The following is a 20,907-nucleotide window of genomic DNA, read 5'->3' as shown; positions in this document are numbered from 1 at the left end:
AAGTCTGGGAAGATTGATCAGAAAGTTTTGCCCTAGGAGGTGACATTTTGAGATCTGAAGGATGGGAATGCATTCACAAGGCAAAAAGGACAGGTGGAGGGAGAGAGAATTCCAGGCACAGGAAGCAAGGCATGGCTAAGAACTGAAAGAGTCAGTCCTTTTTGTTGGAGCATAGAGAGTGATGCAAGAGGATGAGACCTGTAGATAGGCTGGATCCTGCAATATCTTTAGGTGGTGTTAAGAATCACATTTGGTATTCTACAAAAAATTATCTTGGAAACAACTGATTTCATGTATCTTTATTGGAGAAAGTCAGTGAGGTAATATCTTAGGATTTATTGCAGTTGTCCCTCTGAATATAATGTTTTCTTAAAACATGTTTTCTTGCCTCTACTATCTACTACTTCAGTCATAGAAGTAAGGCTTTATTCCATTGTATTAGACTTTTCATCCTTGACGTGCTGTGCAAATCATTTCTAGAAGCTTTAGGCTTTTTTACAGCTATTTCTAACATGAACCTAGATGTAAAATGGTGAAGGTAAAGGCATCTACATTTTAGTGAATATTTTTTTATCAAAGTATTGAATCAGTTACAGTTGCAAACTGTGCAGACAAGAAAAGTCTAGACATTAAACTTTGGAGGAAGAAATATGGAAATTTATATATATATATGTATATATATATGTATACATACATTTGTATATGTAAGTAAATTTAATGTAGTTTTCAGATAATATATATAATAAATTTAATGGTGGTGACTTGGCACGCTTTATCCACTATTCATGACCTGTTGGGACCGCATTTGTGACCTCCTCTTATTTTTGGTTATGATTAAAGAAAGAGAAACAGAACTTTATTTAAATATACTGTTGGCCTTTGCATTTGACTAAAGCAGTATAAAAGAATGATTTTGCCTGTACCATATGGTACATTAATACCATAAGTAATGCATCTAGGTTACTATTCAAAGTTGGACTTAGGTCTTTCAAGTTCATCCTTGTTGAGAAGATGGTTTACTTAGAAGTCTAAACGTTTGGCCTATAATACGGTATTTAAAGCATAGAAAGTTGCTGACTCAGCCACTTCCCTAAAATCAAACAAAATAACACCATTATGTTTGATCCCGTTACTTCACTTGCTGAAAATATAACTTTAAAATTTTTTTAAATAAGGAGTTCCTGTTGTGGCTCAGTGGGTTACGAACCCGAGGAGTATCCATGAGGATGTAGGTTTGATCCCTAGCCTCACTCATTGGGTTAAAGATCTGGCATTACCCCGAGCTGTGGTATAGATTGTAGACTCAGCTCGGATCTGGCATTGGCTATGGCTGTGGTGTAGGCCAGCAGCTGCAGCTCTGATTCTGCCCCTGGCCTGGGAACTTCCATATGCTGCAGGTGCAGCCCTAAAAAAAGCAAAAATAAAATTTATCAAAATAAGCCTTGAAAAATGGAAACAGGCATGTTATTGAGAAACTCAGTGTTTATTGGGCAAGCGTCTTCACCCTTTAACCTTTGTGGCTATTTATACATAACTTTATATCAACTACTCATTTCCTTGGTGGAAAAGATTGGTCTCCTGCAATGAGAACTTGGTGACCTTGTCCTCCTGTTGGCCAATACAGAAGAAGGCAGGGGGATACACACACAGGGTTTTCACTGGAGACCTTGGATAAAGTATGCTTATTCCTTGCACAGAAAGTTAATGTTGCACCAAATTCCTTCTCAAACATTTTCCGTACCTCTGCTTCTTCTGTCTAGGCGAACTGACATTCCTTCTTCTGTCCTTTCAAGAGAGGAGAAGGTTAAATAAAGACTTTCATGTGTGGTGCTCTCCTGACAAGTAAACTATTTAAATTACTGATCAGTTTGAAATGCTAACATGTTTACTCTTTTGTGAAAACAACTGGTGCTTCCATTTTGGGAAGCATGTCCCAAGATCTTCCCCTATATCATGTCATTGCATTTCAGCTTATGCTATCAGGAGGTAATAATTGAAGTATCACCCTCATTTTGAAGATTTGAAAATGAAAAAGGTGGAAAATATGTATGACCTGGGTACTCAGAACTCGTTCTTCTTCTGTATGACACAAAAAGCATGTGAAAAGAATGCGATGAAAGGGCCTGACCCTCACGTGTGCAGTGGTGTATACCTCCAAGGGAACCTGCTGGGTACCAGCATTTGATGATTTTTTTTTCAAATATTTGAGCACTTGCCTACTACCTGGTAGGTATTCTGTCAAGGACTGTCATGATATATCTTCAAGTAATTTTGGAAAAAGATATGATCTGTTCATTTACTCAGAAATTATTTGACTGATAAGTTATTATGTCAGAGCCCTGAGAATTTAAGATGAAAATATTTGGTCTGTACCTTCAGTCTAGAGGACAGTTAGTGTCAAGGTCAAGTGGGACATGGGGGAAATCCACCCAAGTCTGCCTGGGTTACTGACATTTGATAGGAAGTTGTCCTCGAGGTTGAATCTTGAGGGGAAAAGGGAGTGTGTTCTAGGAAAGTAAGCCTATGTGTAGGAATAAATCATAATTATTATTACATTATTAATGAAGCAGCTAATGTTTGTTGAATACTTTGTTGTCATTTTTTTCTTCACAGTGCTTTACATGTATTGAATTGTTTAATCCTCACAACAACCCTAAGAAATAGATACTATAGATGAGAACACTGAGGCAGAAATTGGTTAGTTATCCAGCCCTCAGTCACACAGTTAATCACGGCAGAGCCAGATTCAAAGCCCATCAGTCTGGCGCCACTTTCCTTTGTGCGAAAAAGATGACCTGTTTGGAGAATGTTAGGACCTGAAATGGTTGAAAGTTAAGGTCTGTGGGTATTTGCCAGGGTTTTGGCTGGTCAGGTACTTATGGGTCAGATCATGAAGAGTTTTGGGAGACATGCTAAGGAGTTTGAATTGTATTCTGTAGGGTCAGTTTCTGTGTGTGTGTGTTTAAAAAAAAGCTCCAGAGCTTACCTTTGTTGGGATCACTGGGGTGCTTTTTAGAGATGCACATGCCTGGGTTCCACTTCAGATCAGCTAAATTAGAACTTCCCTGCTCAACAAAGTGGCCAGGGGGCTTGTGCTCTGATATGGTCAAATGGTAAGCAGATCCTTCACTCCTGACAGCAGCTGCTGCTCTTACCTGTACCAAATTTCTTGGTAGTTAATTTGCTGAGTTGAAAATTAAAGTAAGGAAGGCTATGAATTCTGTTTTGTGTGTGATGGGTTTAATTTGCGTGCAGAATACCCTATTGAAAATGGTGGAGGGTTGGGGAAGGAGCTGCCTGTTTGATTTAGAGACATGGAAATTTTGAGCCTTCTACTTTATGGCTGGTCGGAGACTCTCATGGATATAATTGAGATTACTCATGTGAAAAAGTAGAACAGTCAGCATGGCTGGAAACCATTGAAATAAAGAAACAACATCACAGGTGAAATACCAAAAGAGATTAAGAAAACATCTTCAAAAGCAAGAAGGGACCCAGGGAGAAGTGGAGTTCAAGGAACCAAGGAAGGAGTGTTTCATGATGTCTTCGTTTTTGTTAAATGCATCTGAGAATTCATATAAAAAAAGGAATAGGGGATGGCAGGGGCGGGGGGCAGTGGTGATCTGAAGAAGCAGAAACTGGCTGGAGTACTAGGAGTGTAAACCAGATTGTAACGTGCATGTGAAGTGGGTAGGGAGTGAGAACAGGTTAGATTAGTCTTTGTAAAAACTTAAGAAGAAAAGTAAGGTGATAATTAGAAAAGGCTAAAAGGTAAAGGGAGAGCTTAAGCATTACTGGATTTTTTGTTTATACATAGTACACATTTTTTATAAGGATTGAAACAATGCAGTTTCAAAGAATAAAATTCCCTTTCATCAAATAAGCAAGAAATGACAGCTATTAAAGTTTGTCATTATTTTTCAAGCCATATTTCTCTCTGTATATATGTGTAGTAGATATGTATGTACACATTTTTTAATGAAAATATGTTACAGCAGTCTAAATTTTTGTATATCCTTAATGTCTCAGAAACACCTATCTCTTACATTGCTTACTATTTTATAGCATGACTTTTTCACAGTTACCTAGCATTATATCATGTGTATATAATAGTTTGTATAATCCTATTATTGGTACTCTTGGTTGGGGGTACGTTTTCATTTTAAATAATGCTACCGTTAATATCTGTGTGGATAAATCTTTTCTCACTTTCATAATTACACATTTTTGATTAATTTCAAATGGTAGAATTGTTAGGTTAAATTAATAGACAAAAGGTACTAAATAGAGTGCAGGTTTAGGGGATCTATAAATCAAGTAGCTGTATTCATCTTAGGTAAAAGGACAGATATTTCCTGCTTTCTGGATGCAAAGGGAGAAGTATGAGCCTGTAGGGGGTTGGTGGGAGAAAGAATTGAGAGAATGAATAATGATCATCTGTTTTATCTTAATGTGCATAGTGAGAGGGCAGGTTGTTATAAGAAGTTGGAAAGTTGTAAAGGTTTGAGAAGACTAGTGAGAAGAAGTAACAAAGGAGCATATGTGGGGTGGATTTTGGGGATGTGAGGAAAGTTGCATGTAGCTGGTGTCTCAAACCCTGTGGCAGTTGTGGCACCAAATCCCTTGGTTCCATTGTCCCTTCCTGCAGCATTCAGAGCCCAAGGCTAGGAGCTGAGAATGGCAGACATGAATCAATCCAGTGGTTGCAGGCCAGGTAGATAACCTGCATGGGCAGGATGGGGTGCACGGTGGAGGGGTTGAAGGTGATGTGGAGACAGCAGTTAGGGACCCACAGTCACATAAAGAAGGAATTGAAGCCCAGAGAGGCCAATAAAGAAACAGGGAGTGAAAGCATAAGGATTTGAGGATGTCAGAGAGTAGGAATAAAGGAACAAAGGCTGAAAAATGATAAAGTTATGCCTAGAAAACGGGATGTGCTGGTTCACATTTTAGAAGGAGAGCTGTTATACTGCAAGTTGAGGTCCAAGGTGTAGCCATGGACTTGGTGAGCGAAAGCTAAGGGAAGATGAGGCCATGGAACTACACACAGCTTCCCTTTGTTCACATGGATGTGAGTGATGTGAGGATTTTTAGAAAAGAGAAAGAGCGTGCCCTACAAATCCCTAATCCTGGATAAATGACAGAGCAATTGGTAGCTAGTGATGGTTAAGAATGAGCGTGCTATGGCTGGTTGACCTGGATAGTTAAAAAATGTCTTTGGAAGATAAAAGTGATAATGAAGGTGATGATGAATGTTTTGAGAAGTGAATGACATCACAATAGCATTGACTTGCATCAAAATAGCAAATGTGTTCTAGCCTGCTCTAAATCATCTTCTAGCTTGAGTTGCGTGCAAGTCAGACGGGTGGCAGGACAGTGTCTCTTTCACCCTGTAGCCCTGAAGGGCAGAAAGACAGAATTCTAAGTCCTGGAATGAATTTCCTCCTAGGAGAGCTCCCAGTTGGTCTGGGAGTTGGTGGGGTACATACGTCCTCAGGAATAAGCCATTGTCTTATAGGTGGACATTTGGAGTAGAGGCCTGTTCTCCTAAGCATTGTCACTACGGTGGAGGTCTGCTTGCTGCTACTGCAATTTTGAGTTAGTTTCTGCATTTTAGTTTTTTTTCATGTAAATTCTAAAAGGAATCTCACTGGGAGAGAAAAGATATGTAAAGGTTTGGTTTACTGCAGAAATTGCTTTAGGTTTTCAAAAGTAAGGTAAAAGGGTATCACTCAATAAAGTATTGATTTTTGCTGGCTCTGTCAAACCTCCTGGGTGTAATTGAAGTGTGAGTTCAGGACCCAGGAGTTTTGAATTGGAGATGGCAGAAAGTCACAGCAGTGGGGAGCCCACTTAATAGAATACAGATATGAATTCAAGATCTCTGAAAGGTCTACACAGTCTAAAACTCTTCCACCTTCAAGTCTGAGTTCTCTTTTCTATTATGTGAAAACTGCCATCATCCTTTAGCCCCTTCTTGTTCTTAAAGAAGTTTGTTAAATCTGTGAGCTTGGGAACTAGATTCTCAGTTCTCTGCAGACATTTCAGAAAGAAGCAGATGGTAATGGAGCAAGTGGTAAACTGATACAAGAATGACCTTATGAAAGAATTTAATTATAGGAGTAAACAAGCATATAAACAAAGTACAAGATCAGGTAGATACTGTGCATCTGAGGGCTCTCCCAGGAAACTGCTCCAGGGACCCTTGGCAATTGGGAGTATCTTTGCCTGGGATAGATGTTTTTAGAGGAATAAGAGGTGGAAACAATCACTTTTTCTAAAAGAGTATTGTGGTTATAGAAATAATTTACAGATTCTAGTTTTAAAAGTGTGATATTAGGAACCTAGCACTGTGTGGTGCACACAGTCTCTGCCAAACACATAGGAGTTTCTCCTGCAAAGCCACTCAATGTATCTGTAATTTAGCCTATTCCAAAAATCCGAAGGCATTTTTTTCTTGAATCGGGTGAAAAAGCCTGCTCCAGTTTTTCTTCCTTTTCATATTCACCCTCTTCCACTTTCACTTCTCGGTATTTATTAGGTACACCACATGCTACCCTTGCTCTTACATCTATTTAAGCTTGGTTCTTTTGCGCCTATTTAAGCCCTACCTATTAGGTCCTTTAGTTTTAATCATCCACGTCTGCTTCTACTAGACTGTTGCCCTAAAGACTCTGTATGTGAAACTGAGTCAGATTTGACAGCCCTGGTGATTTTCCTTCTGGTGTACAACCAAGAAGATGCTATACAGCATAGGGGCTGATGAATCATTTTGTAGGGCTTTTGTTTTCTATTTTGTATTTGAGAAATTCGGTATGATCATGAACATGGAAATGTCTGCTAATATCATGAGGATTATACAACCATAAAATAAAATCGTCTGTGTTAGCTTTGGTCTCTGATAAATGTAACATATTGAGATTTTGAGTAAATTGGGTTCCCCAGAGAACATTCATTCATGTAAAATTTCACTTCTGTAAATTTTCATTGCTTGTGCTGGAAGCTGACTGAAATAACTTGGCACCTGCTGTTCTGTGTCTGGCATTGTCCTGGGGGCTTTACACCTGTTAAGCCATTAAATCATCACAGCAGGCCTATAAGGTAGGTCTGGATTCCCCCATTTTACTGAAAAGAGATGGAAGCTGAGTGTACAGAAAAGACATTCCTTATGCCACCCAGCTCAAAGCTAGAATTTGACGCCTGTTTGTTTGGTCCTAACCATAGCAGTCTCCCGAAGTGGAGATAGATATGGGAATGTATTAAAGCTTCATTTTGGATTTAGTCATTGATTTGGATGAAAAATGAAGCCACGTGCTCTTGGTTGAGATGGTAAGCTCTTGGGAATTAATTCAGCTTAGTATTGAATATAATCTCTGGCATGGTCTCAGGCTTCTGTCACATAGTACTGCCAGATAAAGGGTTGCCTTGATCATCAATAATTTCATTTCTATATAGTACATTTCCATTGTATAAGGGAACGAGTTGTGGGAAAATAAATTCACATGGAGGCATAGTGTATATTTCCCTTTGTTTGTTTGAGGCACCACTGGCATGGTTATTTTATCTTCTCATTTTTGACGTTTGATTCAGAGCCATGATTCCCAAAGCTGGGCTCTTGGCTGGGGTCCAACATCTGCCATTTGTTCCTGCTTCTCCGTTCCTGTTACATACCTCCCCACTGATATTTGCTCATATTTTACTGTTTAATTCCATCTCTCTCTTCTTCAGACTATCCTAAATATTTCCAATCATAGTACTCTTTTCAAAATACTAATTTTGCTTTAAAATACTATTATGCTTCATACTCTGAGTTCATTTATGTAATAATCTTAAAATGACAGAGTTGCAGAAATGGAAGATTGATTAGTGGCTCCCTGGGGTTAGGGATGTTGGGGTGAAGGGAAATGGGTATGGCCCTAAAGATGGCCACACAAGGGTAAGCTTTCAGTGATCCAGGTAGTTCCCTGTCTTAATTTGTGATAATGGGTACACGATGCAAATGTGAACAAAGGACATAGGACTATACCCAGACTTTATACTGATGTTGATTTCTTGCTTCTGATATTGTACTATTAAAAAATACTGTTGTACTTTAAAGTATTCAGGTTCCTGGGAGTTCCTACTGTGGCACAGAGGGCTAAGGATACAGCATTGTCTCTGCAGTGGTGCAGAGTCTGATCCCCTGCCCAGCACAGTGGGTTAAAGATCTGGTGTTGGCGCAGCTGCGGTATAGGTTGCAGCTATAGCTTGGATTCAGTTCTTGGCCCCAGAACTTCGTATGCCATGGGTGTGGCCAAAAAAAAAAAAAAAGAAAATTCAAATTCAAGTTCTTTTGTCTATCTTATTTATTGTGTTTCATATTCTTTGTTTCCCTCTGAATTAATCATTCAGTCATCTCCTGATTTTTTTTTTTCTTCTTAAATCTCATTTGGCATTAACACAAAATGTTTGGTTTCCACTGGGTTACCAAGACATGTTTCATTCTTTCTTTTATAATAAATTTTATTGTCGTGTAATTGATTTACAAAATTGTGTTAATTTCAGGTACAGCAGAGTAAATCAGTTGACATATACATATATGATTCTGGAATTAATTGAACAACTGAATATGCTTTATGAAAGAACAGCAAATCAATACTTGGTCTCATTACTAACCATCTTTCTTTCCTGCTCTCCTCCTTATTTAGTCTTTCTTGTCTCTGCCTAATCTCTTTCCAAGGACTAAGCAACATGCCAGGGATTTGACTGGTGGAGTCCTGGAGGCTTAGGTTCACCTGGGAGGTGGCATTGCCTGTGGCCACAGTCACAGATTCCAAAGTCCAGTCACAAATTCTAAAAGGCAGTGGCTTTTTCAGGCCTTAAGACTGTGTCATAAAGACAAGTTGAGCCAAGAATCTCAGGATATAAACTAGTGAACCATGGTCATCCATCAATTCAGATTTATTAAGACTAGTTTTGTAGCCCAGTATGTGATTTATCTTGGTGAACATTCTATCTGTGTATACCTGAAAAGAAAAAGATACTCTTCTGTATATCTTCTATGATTGTATTTTTCTATGAAAATCTATTTCAAATCATCTGTGTCTTTAATGACCTTGTTCTCTCTGCTTTCTTTTGGATTAAATGTTCCAAAATGATTTTAGAATTCCAGTTGATTTATCTATTTTTAAGCTTTTTTGTACTTATTCTAGGAATTAAAGAATATATTCTTAAGTTTCCTTAGAGTTATTATTTAGGGTCAATATTATACCATTTTCCATAAGTTAAGGACCTTGAAACTGTGTATGACTATTTAACCCCCTGACGTTATACTATAACTGTCATGTGTTCTACATTTGCATATGTTATAAACCCTACAGTGAAGTGTAGGAATTTTTACTTTAAACAGCCATGTATATTTTTAAAACATTAAGAGAAAAATAGTCTTTTATATTTACAATTTCTGTTGCTTTTCCTTCCTTCTGGGTATTTGACTTTCTGAAATCACTGAGGCTGAAGAACTTTGGGATTTCTTATACTTGATGTGCTGAAACATATTTCCAGAATTTTCTCTTTCTGAAAGCTTCTGTATTTACCTTCATTCTTGACAGATATATGTCCTGAATGTAGAATTCTGGGTTCATAGTAGTTCGTGCCCGTGTGGGTGCCCCCAGGCCTTTACTATTCTACCACCCTGTGTGTCCCATAGTTTCTCATGAAAATGTAACATTAATTCTTGCTTCCCTATAGGTAATGTGTCATTTTTTTTCTTCTTTAAAATTGTTTTCTTTATATTTGATTTTCAGCGGTTTGTGTGTACTTGAGAGTAATATTCTTTGCACTTATCTTGCCTAGGGTTATCAAAGCATCTTCAATCTATACGTTTATGTCTTTTGCCCAAATTGGGAGATTTTCAGCTTTTTCTTTCTTTTTTTTTTTTTGCATTAGTCCCTCTCTCTCTCTTCACCTTTTAAAATTCTAATTATGTAAAATACTTGCTTTTTTGCTAGTGTCCCACAGGATCCTGATGATCTGTTTTTGTTTGTTTCTTCTTCAGACTGGATTTTCTTTACATCCATAAGCATACTTATTAACTCTTTTAACATTACTGAGGGCTAATCCCAACACTAGGGTCAAATTTTCTCGTACATACACAGGTTCATGTTTCCTATTTGTTCATATGTCAAGTAATTTGGATGGCATACACTATGTGAGTGGTACTTTACAGAGACTCAATATTCTGTTATACTTCTTTAAAGAGAATAGATATTTTTTGTTCTTAACAGGCAGTTAATTTAGCTGAACTTGAACTAAATTTTGACTTTTCTGTGACAGGTGGCAGCTTCACTGATCCATCCAAAAAGCTAATATTGAATATGTGCTATGTGTTATGCATATTTGTTTAGCATAGGTAATTATGCTAAAAATACAAATAGACGTGAACCTTCACCTCAAGAGACTTGCAATCTAGTTTATAGAGACAGAAGAGCAAAGTATGACAAATTCCCATATGTCATATGAGATAAGTACATAGAAACAGTGCGTTTACTGGGAAAAAGAGTTTTTAAAAATGATTTTCAAAACAATCCAGTCCTTCTGAGAACAGGCAGTAGTCTGGTGCAAGATTGGCAGATGAATAGCTCTTAGTTACATGTTTCATCATTTTGTTGATTCTTTGAAGAAAAGGACATGTTTCAAAAGCACAGAATATTGTGGGGAAGGAATATTAGAAATAAATGCTTAAATTTGTAAATGCTTGAATTCTTGAGTGTCATACTAAGCAGGAGGTATACTTCATTTTTAGTAATAAAATATGATTTGATTAAAATCTGAGCAAACAATGCAGCTGATCATAAATTACTGAATATTAAACATTGCTGAGGTCAAAAGACCTAGCCTAAAAAAAGGTATCACAAAAGATATTATTCCTTTGTCATATCTCTTAAAAATCTCTAAGTTTTCTATTTGAAATATCAGTTTTCTAATCTGTTTGTAATATCTGATTTATCTGTATAAAAAAATGGGGTAACATAGGGTTGGCTTTTATTATGGAAAAGCATATTTGCCTTAGCAATAACTTTAGCCTTTCTTTTCTCTCTTTTCTCCCTATTTTAACAGTGTATCCTATTCTGTACATGTGTCTGAAGATTACCCAGGTATGTTTTTCTTCTTTTTATTTTTGTTACAAATATTCACATTGTGGTTCCTTTGAATATTTTTTCCTCTGGACATGTAAAATGTGTATAAATATTTCTAGTGGTGAAGCATTGGCAGGGGAAGGAAGCCTTAAAGATATAAAAGAATTGTGTTGATTGCCCTGAGGTGCGTGCCTTATCCTGAGATGCAGCCTAGAATCAGAATAGCTTTCCCAGGAAAAGTACTTTCCTTGAGCCCATATTATACCTTCAGCCTAGCCTATATATTTACCTTATTACAGTTAAAATAGATTCTCCAGACTGGCTTAGTTGTTGATTTTTGGAACATCCTTTGGCTTTTCATAATCTAAAAATAATAGGTAAGAGTAGAAGCTAAAACAATAGCTAAAAGTAATAGCAAGAATTGAAAATAACAGGCCTTTCTTAATTTCTCTAAGTGTATGTATAATTAAGCAATTTTCACAACAACCCTATGGGATTATTACCACACTATATTACCAGACTTACAGATGAATGGTGACACGGCTAATAAGAGGAAGAGCTAGGATTTGAATCCAGTAGTGCAGAGCTCAGGACCGTACGGCTAGATTCTACTAGGCGTCTTGCATGCACACAGCTGTCCTCACTGTTTGTTCTGAAATAGATTGGTAGGTCCATAAACGCTTATCCATAGAAATTACTGTGTACTGTACATTCACTACAGATCCAGTTTTCTTTAAATCAAGCTGGTGTCTGTCTTCTAGGGTATGGTCAGTCTTACTTTCTGGACTCACTTTAATCTCATCAGAGCCCAGGATGTGTGTGTATGCCAACATTTAGGTCCTCATAATCTGAAACAAGACAAGATGTGTTTCTCTTTGGTATTTTTCTCACAAATGAAACCTATAATTTTATCTTGAATAAGAGCATATACACTGTAAACTTAGTGGAGATCCAATATGACTTGATTAGTTTACATCCACAGAAGAGAGCATCATGCAAGAATCTATTGTTTATCATATTCTGTGACAAAGATTAGCAAATTGTAACTGCTATATTTCATATATATATAGTTTTTTTACTACAGTATTATTAATGTAATCTGATAGTTATCAAGCTAACTGTTATGATCTGTCAGCGTCTTAGTTGGAATCATAATTCCAATTCCTATTCAAGTCTAGCCATTTTATTCCCTTACTCTGCATGATTGGGCTCATAATTTTCTGTATAAAATAACTATATTGCTAAGTAACTTTGATTATATATACTATAAGTCTTTTAAAAACTAATTTGTTTATATAATGTGGGATGAGGATTTCTTTAGCATTTAAGCTAAATATTTCCTGTGGCAATACATTATGCATTTAACCTTTTTGTAAGATCAAATGTTATATTTTAAAATAATTTCATGTCATAAAGTCCCTTGCAGTTATTTTACCATGCTCTACATATTTTAAGCATAGTATTCTATAAAACTATTATACAGTTTTACAAGGAAAGTTACTCATTATTAAAGCTATGCCTATCTTTTAAATAGTAGTATAAAAAATACTCTCACAGATTTCATTGGAAGAACCAAAACATGAAATAGTAATTATTAAAAATGTTTTTAGATGGTTTTGCAATCAGCCTTCTCCCTTATTATGCTATAGTGTGTTTTTAATGCTGAATGTTTGCTTAAGTATGTTAGGAAAATAAGTGCCCCAGTATTTATTGTAATTGTTATAATTATTGTGCTTCTTATCTGAGGCAGCTCATAGAGATGTCAGCCATGTGAGGTGCCAGACCTTTAAGTGAAGATGATAGAAATAATGCCACAAATCAAAGCCCAGTTGAAGGCAATAAATGAATTATTCTGTAGCACAGGAAATATGGTAGACGATGCCTTTAATAAAAACCGAGTGAACCAAATATTTAGCTCCCTCTTGTGGCCGAGAGGTATTACTCTGGTTTTTCTCACCATAGGGGAGCCCACTGGAATTACAGTACACAGAGATTGAAATTAAAAATAAAGTATTGGTTATCATTGGTACTTTTTAAAATTGAATTCCCCTTCCTGGAACAAAGTTTTAGTGAACTTACACTATAATTTATTTTATAGAAAGAAAAGGAGTAGAAATAAAACGCAAAGATGCAGAGAGAGATTAGAGCATTTTGAAGTAGTATTTTAAATTGGTTGATGCAACCAGTATGCTGATACCAGGTATTTTCATATACACATTGAATTGGTTCTAAATACCAGTTCTTGTATAGACAGAACAAGTGCTATTATGATGTTTTATACTTGAAGAAATGTGCTGAGAGAAGTTAAATACTTCCCAAAGTGGTAACCTAGTCTATGTATAATTCACTTCTAATTCCTGTCACTTCTGAGGAAGAAATACTAATATTTTTATGAAGTTTTATTTGAAGTAAATACTGCTATGATAACATTTCCCCCATTATTAAATTTTAATCCTTAGTTATTTGTACTAGGAGTTCAGTTAAAACACTTGATTTCTAACATAGATAATATTAGATAAAAATTATATGCTTGCTCTTCCTTTCCAGTATTCACACCTGTATTTTTTTCCTCCTCTTGCACTGACTAGAACTTCCAGAATGATTTTTAATGATAGATATGAAATTGGAATCTTTGTCTCTCTTCGCAAAATTAGTGAGCATGCTTCCAAAGTTGCTTTGAGAAAAGCAAGTGTCATTCCTTTTCTCATTTACCGAGCTTTTTTTTTTTTTTTTTTTAAAGAATGAATATTATATACATATTGAATTGTTTGGCATCTTTGATTTTTCTTCCAAAAAGTTTGCCTGTTTCAAAAACTATTTCAAACAAATAGCTCTCTTTTATGCTGCTTTTAATTTCTAAAAGCAGTAATCTTGATAATACCTTTATAAATTTATTCTGCTTATGTTCTTCAGGCTTTTTTTTTTTCCTACTTTTTCCGGATTGTAGGGTTCAATGATTATCTTATCTAAGTTTGAAAATACGGAATTTTCTTTGCCTTATGAAAATATATCAGCATAATCCTCCAAATTCAGGATCATATCACCTTGTTTATTTCCTTGGGAACAGATCTGGCATTTTATAACTTTAATCTATTATTACCTGTCCTATCTATTGTAACTCATCTCGTAGTTTATTTTTGTGAAAATGAAATTTTAGAGGGTCTTTAATTGAGTTTTCAGTATACATAATGACATAAATGAAATTCTAAAGATGTATTGGCTCTTCAAAATAAATGAAGAAATAGATGAATCTTCTGGTTTACCTGTACTTCTTCATGGATTTTATACAGTAGACAGTTTTTTGTTTTTTAAAGGTAAGTATATTACAAATCACAGACAACTGGCTCAGCTGTGACAGACCAGCAGAATTCTTTCTCATCAGTTCTCACCTTTAATTAAGAGGATCACCTACTGGTGGGTGTAAATTCTCTCATCCTTTTTATATGTTCTACAAGATATTGCAATTGTTGAGTGACAGTTTTTTGATATTAAAAAATAGCAAAGCATTAATTTTTTTATTTAGACAGTAGACTGTGTAATTAATTACTTAGGTAATTTGGGCAAATTAACATCTTTGAGCCTTGGTTTCTTCAGTTTTGAAATAGGGATCATAATTGGCTTGGAGATCGACATATATGTCATAATGTGAGGGAAGTATGCAGATTATATTATAAAATCAGTATAATTATTATTTAGTTATTTCTCTTAAGTTATATAGTAAAGAATAATGGAATGACAGCTTAAATTATGTATTTGAAATCGAATAAAAGCAATAGTTTAAGCATGCACTTTCATAGCTCTCCACTCATCTCTCCCCTGTCCGTGGAAGTTCCAGCAGTGCTGCATAGGCTGGTAGGGAAGGGAAGAGGAAATATTCATACTGTTAACAGCCTTTAACAGAAATCTGTAAAACATATACATTAAAGAACCTGTCACCAGAAACTTCAAGAAAAAAATAAATTGACAGCTTTAGAGTCAAGTGAGAGACTTCCAGTGAAGGCATTTCAGTTTTAAAGCCTTCTATTCTGTCATTGACTCATTACCCTAAATGCATTCTTTACCCTTTTTGCGTCCTACTTTCCTACATCTAAACAAAGTTGATATATTATTGCAGATGTCAGAAGAGTTTGAGGAAGATATAGACATAATTAGTTAACAACAAAAGAAAACAGAGTTAGTTCATACTGGAGTGCTCCCCAAAGATCATCAGCAAATCTTTTTTATGTTGGATATGTAAATTTATAATATATATATTATACATGTATATATATTATAACTAAGCAGACTGTGGCTTAAATTAAAAGGGGTCGGCAGCTGCTGGGTAGCAGAATCTAGATTTGAAGTGCTATGTCTACTCTCACATTTCTGTGCTTGACTTGGGTATACTTCTGTGATCTGGCCTCTTGTATCGTGATGGTGATTTAATAATGTCATGAAAACAGAAGATGTTTGGGTTTGGTTAAATTAAGTGAAAAACAGAAATTATAGGTGTTTTAATACTTAAATACTACTCAAAGTTCAAACTTGTAGAACATCTCTTAGAAAATGATGTTTGTTTGAATGCATCATCTTGTCTTTCAGTATCATGCAAGATGTATTTACCAAATTATATTCTCTTGAATCAAATCTCACTGCCTTCCAGTGTCAACACTTTACATAAGCCATTTGATCCTTTAAATTGAGTTATTCACTTCCCTGTTTTCTAATTTATTTGCCTCTTGATGCTCTGGTGAAATCCTCATTCCATGACACCCAGATATTCCATGATATTGTGTCCACTTCATGGGTTTTTCTGGATCTTCCCTTCTAGTTGGTGGTCAGCTCTTGCTTCTGTTGCTTTAATGCACCTTTTCTTCACAAGTTTGCTTCGAGGACCAGCGTTCTAAGGGAAAACCTAATTAAGTTGATTCAGTAGCAAATAGCTTTGAATCAGTAAGACTCTGAATGAGGGTTTAAAAAATTTAAAAACTGACTTATTAGAGCAGCTTTTGATCCTCACCTAAAAGTATGAGGTTCTTGACAAAAGAGACTCTAGATAAGCAAAGGCGCACCTGCTATGCTGAGACAGTAATTAAAACAATTATATTAGATCTGTTTCTGAATCTAGGGTTTCACTTGATAAACACAAGTCTCACACCCTCCTAGCTGTTACTTGAAAAGGAAGGAAATTTTGTAATTAAAATAGAGTAATGAGACAAACCTGCCTTGTTTCAAATCTAATTCACCCCCATCTCCTTTCACCTTCTTGAACAACTTAAAACCTTATGTCGATGAGAGTCTTTTGTGACTATGCTGTGAATACATATCACTCTATTCAGATGTTTCTTTGGCGATAAAGTAATGACTTAGCTATCTATCAATTAAAAATGTTCTCACTACACTGACATAATATTATGAAAATCTGGCTCAAGATCTTTTATCATGTATTCATCTGAACACTCATTTTCCCTAGCAGAAATTGGTACAGTCTTCTGTTGTTGGGAATATATTTATACTTTTATTTTTATATATATTTGTATATTTTGTACATCATCAGTGAGTGTGTTGTGGAACCATTATTGAAGAATTGCTGAAATGTTTGTTGACAAGCTGTCTCACAGATGCCCCATAATCATCAATGAGCAAAGTAGAACAAACAGCTGCGAGTTAGATTACCACATACTTGAAGATCCGTGCTAATCAGGGAAGAATCCTAAATTTATAAAAAATATTATTTGTCCTCCAGAGGAAACAGATAATGAATAAGAAACTTCAAGACTCAGTGGAATAATTGTGTTGTAGGCATTCAAGTTGTACAGCATGTTTATATAAAATTAATTTATAGAAAAATAAAGATTGTGAGACTTTTCTATCAGCTAAAAAATATATATTAAGGTCATATGGGTGGTATGATTTACAGCAAATCTGTAGCTTAAATTCCTTGGTGACTCGATATTGAATCTTTTCTGGTGTACCAAGTGATCTTGTTTAGCTTTCTCCCTCCACTCACTGACCCTGCTTCCTGTAGTGGATATTGGTAACAATATTAGGAAGGACTCGCTTCACGTGTATCCAAATGATCCACTGCCACACGGGATATTAGAGATGTCTTTGGATAGTCTCTATCCAAAGTCTTTATTTTTCAAGGAGATGCAAACATTGTTAAAGAAGCCATTTACGATTAGTTCACACATACATCTGCAATTTACTTCATCTTTTCTGAGATTAATCAGAACAGTGTTGTGTGCTTCATGAACATTGGCAGTGATGTGGCTATATCTTAATTTTTTATAGAGGTTCTACTTTTTCAAGTTACTATGCCTTTAATTATCCACATTTCCTTGCAGATAATACGTATGTATCAAGTTCAGAAAATGATGAAGATGTATTAGTTACTACAGAGCCAATTCCAATAATTTTTCATCGAATAGCAACAGGTAATAGTACACTATTTTTTTAAATTGTAGGTTAACATTTTCTTGACCATAAGTAGCTTTGTTTTTATGCTTTCTTGTTTTGTTATGGGGTTGTTTTTTTTTTATTTCTTTTAACCCATATAATATCTATCTTCAGCATTGATAAATCTGGTTCCACATTACCATTTTCTGTTTAAAGTGTATTAGTTTGTTCTTCCATGGTTTTTGTTTTGTTTGTTTGTTTGTTTTGGCCATGCCCCTGCCATGTGGAAGTTTCCAGGCCAGAGATTGAACCCACACTAAAGCAGTGATAATGTGAGATCCTTAACCCAATAGTCCACCAGGGAATTCCTTCAACATGTTTTTAAATGTGTAAATTATTACTTTTTAAAAGTCCTGTTTACATGCATTATGTTTATATTTGCTCTCATGAAAATATTTTCATGCGTAATGATACTGCTAGACAAACTGAATATTTTAAGAAAATGCTTAAGGCAGTGTAGACCCCATTAGCTATATAATGAGAGCTGAAGGAATCTGTATAGTGGCACTTTAGAATGACCATGTTTTCATGGGAAATGAAAAATCAAAATAGTTTGTATATAATGTAATTCTCCAACATAATATAATTTCAAGATATCCCTTACTTCTCTTGCAAAGGAGAGAATCATCTAAGGGGAATTTTTATACTGAAACCTATGAATGTTTGGTAAATAGTATGCTGAAAACTAAAATGATTTTTTAATTATAACTTTCAGAGTTAAGAAAGACAAATGACATTAACTGTTGCTTATCCATAAAATCCAAATTACAGAAGGAAAATGGGGAGGTATGTAAATTACATTTTATGTTTTATTATATTTCTTCATAATAATATAGATATATTTTTAAGTTTACTGAGTATTTGTAGTTAATATCATAATTACTTGGGTTAAGATTGCATAGAGTGAATGATGTGCAAGCTCCCAGCTTAGGGGCTAATGTGTGGGAAAGGGAGTGGCCTTAAATCAACTGCCTTTAAAGTAATAGGAAGAACATCTGTTTTATATCTAAATAAAGTGCATGGAAAACCTAATTTAGTCTCTATATTTTCAGCAAATAACATGTTGATTAAGGCACACTTATGGAACATAGAATAACTGTATGTGGCTGTGCATAGTTTTGATGGAACCCTTAAAATTTCACCTGCAAAAGATGACCTTTCTAGCTGAAGGAACGCAGAACTTGGGTATAGTCTTATTATCTTTGGCCAATGGTAAAATAACAACTCATCTCTTTTCCTCACCTTTAAAAAAGTATCTATTTCAATCTGTAAATAAAAGCGGGGACGTTAAATAAAGAAAATAAATGCTGTGGAACCAACAATTCTTTGCTTTTAAAATTCTGCACTCAATACAACCTTCCCTTCTTCTTAGTCCTGTACCATTCATCCATCCTGCTCTTCTTTACCCAAACTGAGAATTGCTCTTGAGCATTAGGGCACTAAAACTAAAAACTTAGTATTTTATAAAACCCTAATTCCCTTCTCTAAGTTTTTTGTTTTCCTTAAAAATGTAAAATTTGGTCTAGAAATTTAGGGATGCCTAAAAACATTGAGTTAATAGATTCCTGTGTCTAAAGGAAACTCCCCTTCTCTTAATTATTTTAACAGGGACAGGAATAGTTACTTCAGATGAATTTTCATTGTTTAAACTTTAGACACTAAATAAATATGGTTTATTCATTAGAAACTCAGACTTCAAGTTCAAGCATATTTAATTAAATATCCTTTTGAAACCTGATAAAGCAAATAATTTTAGTAAACTAAAAGTTCTCTTCACAATGTGATTCATATTTATTTTCATAATTTGATTTTTATATTATTAGATTCAAAGTATCTTTTCTTTCATACCATTGTGTAGAGTTGGCAACGGAAGTGAGAATAGTCTTGGATAAATAATGCTGAGGAATTTTTTTTAATAAAAAGTTGAATCAGTATGAGCGTGTCAGATGTCTTATCCAAACAAAACCAACGTTATAATTGATTATACATAGTTTTTTATATACATCAAATATTAAATTGTACCTCTCAAGACCAGAAAAATAGAACTTCTAAAAAAAGATGTGCATAGAGCCTAATGCACTCACAAAACTGTCTCTTTCTACCTTTGGTATTTGGCTTGTACTACACCCAGGATGCTTTTATTTGAAATCCATTTGATAGGCCTACCTATTTATGGTCACTTGCCACTTTCTTTTCAAAAGAAGGCAAACTATTTTGACCATTGAAATTGTCTTCATACTCTATTATTTTAAGGAGTCCAGACAGAATAGTACAGTGGAAGAAGATTCTGAAGGAGATAATGATTCTGAAGAATTTTATTATGGAGGACAGGTAAGCACCCCAGGTTCCACATGTCCGCTCTCAGAGGTAACAATATGTTCTAGTAGACATCTGTGCTTGTCGTCTGAGAGATCTGTGTGCTATTCAGAGTTCTGTAACTAACGAGGAAATCCACCCGGTTTATCTGTTTCTAATTTTCTACATATTTTCAGAGATTAAGGTTACTTTTGCTCTTCGTTGACTGCGGTCATTTATTTTCATTGAAGGTTTCTTACTTCATTACAGGGATTTTGCCCACAGCCTTTTATTATCCTTGTCACCTCTACATTTATTAAGCATAGTGTGCCCAGTCAGTATTTTGAACTGGTGACAGTAATAACAGCACAGATCGTTGGCTTTCAATAGAAGATGATTAACCTTTATAAAAAATGCTGGGCCCTAATTATTGAGCATCCTCATCATTTGTACTCATTGTCTTCCTTTTCCCCTATGCTTGTGTAAAGTGTTTGTTGAAAAATTGTTATGGAGAAACATCCTGACTTAGATACCTGCAAATGGCATGGCCTCGTATGCATAGATACAGAAGAATTCATCTTATTTTTCCAGGATAATGTTAAAACTTTAAATTGAGCATTTGATTTTAGGATATGGCTGTAGAAAATGTTTTGTTGTGTTTCTGTAAACTTGTGAATCAAATATGGTTTGTAATTTAGTATAAGAGATAAGGAATATGTTAAAGAAATGCTTTAAAGCCAAAGTTGTTATTAGTATGTAAAAGAATGCAAGTCAGTGTATTCATTCAGAATTAGAAATCAGTAATTTGTCAATCAGGCATATTCAAGGCAGTAGAGATACAGACATAAATAAAACTCAGTTTCTCCTTTCTAGGAATGCCTTACTAGGAGAGGGGTACTTTTCCTAATGATTCTTTAACCACTCTAATACTTTAACATTATGCAGAATAATTCTTCCAGGTTTGATTTTTATTTATACCACTAATTCTTACAGAGAGAAAGTAAATGCTTTTTTTTTCAGTCTAAAAGTTTTTCAGATTATCTGCCAGACCCCTGTT

The 20,907-nt window shown here is 35.2% G+C and overlaps 1 protein-coding gene across 2 annotated transcripts in view; it reads left to right on the top strand.

The window, feature by feature from the left end:
* PARP8 (poly(ADP-ribose) polymerase family member 8) overlaps nt 1–20,907 on the top strand; it is a 175,018-nt gene that overhangs the window by 79,375 nt on the left and 74,736 nt on the right. For both annotated transcript variants that reach the window (XM_047763755.1, XM_047763686.1), the window contains exons 4-7: nt 11,098–11,135; nt 17,444–17,533; nt 18,271–18,341; nt 19,809–19,886. In XM_047763755.1, coding sequence (XP_047619711.1) covers nt 11,098–11,135; nt 17,444–17,533; nt 18,271–18,341; nt 19,809–19,886 — 277 coding nt within the window. The remainder of the gene's footprint in view (nt 1–11,097; nt 11,136–17,443; nt 17,534–18,270; nt 18,342–19,808; nt 19,887–20,907) is intronic.

The sequence above is a fragment of the Phacochoerus africanus genome, chromosome 1 (assembly GCF_016906955.1).
Source record: "Phacochoerus africanus isolate WHEZ1 chromosome 1, ROS_Pafr_v1, whole genome shotgun sequence".
In the NCBI taxonomy this organism is placed as follows: domain Eukaryota; kingdom Metazoa; phylum Chordata; class Mammalia; order Artiodactyla; family Suidae; genus Phacochoerus; species Phacochoerus africanus.
The sequence above is the reverse complement of the archived record's forward strand: the minus strand, read 5'-3'. Positions and strand labels throughout refer to the sequence as shown.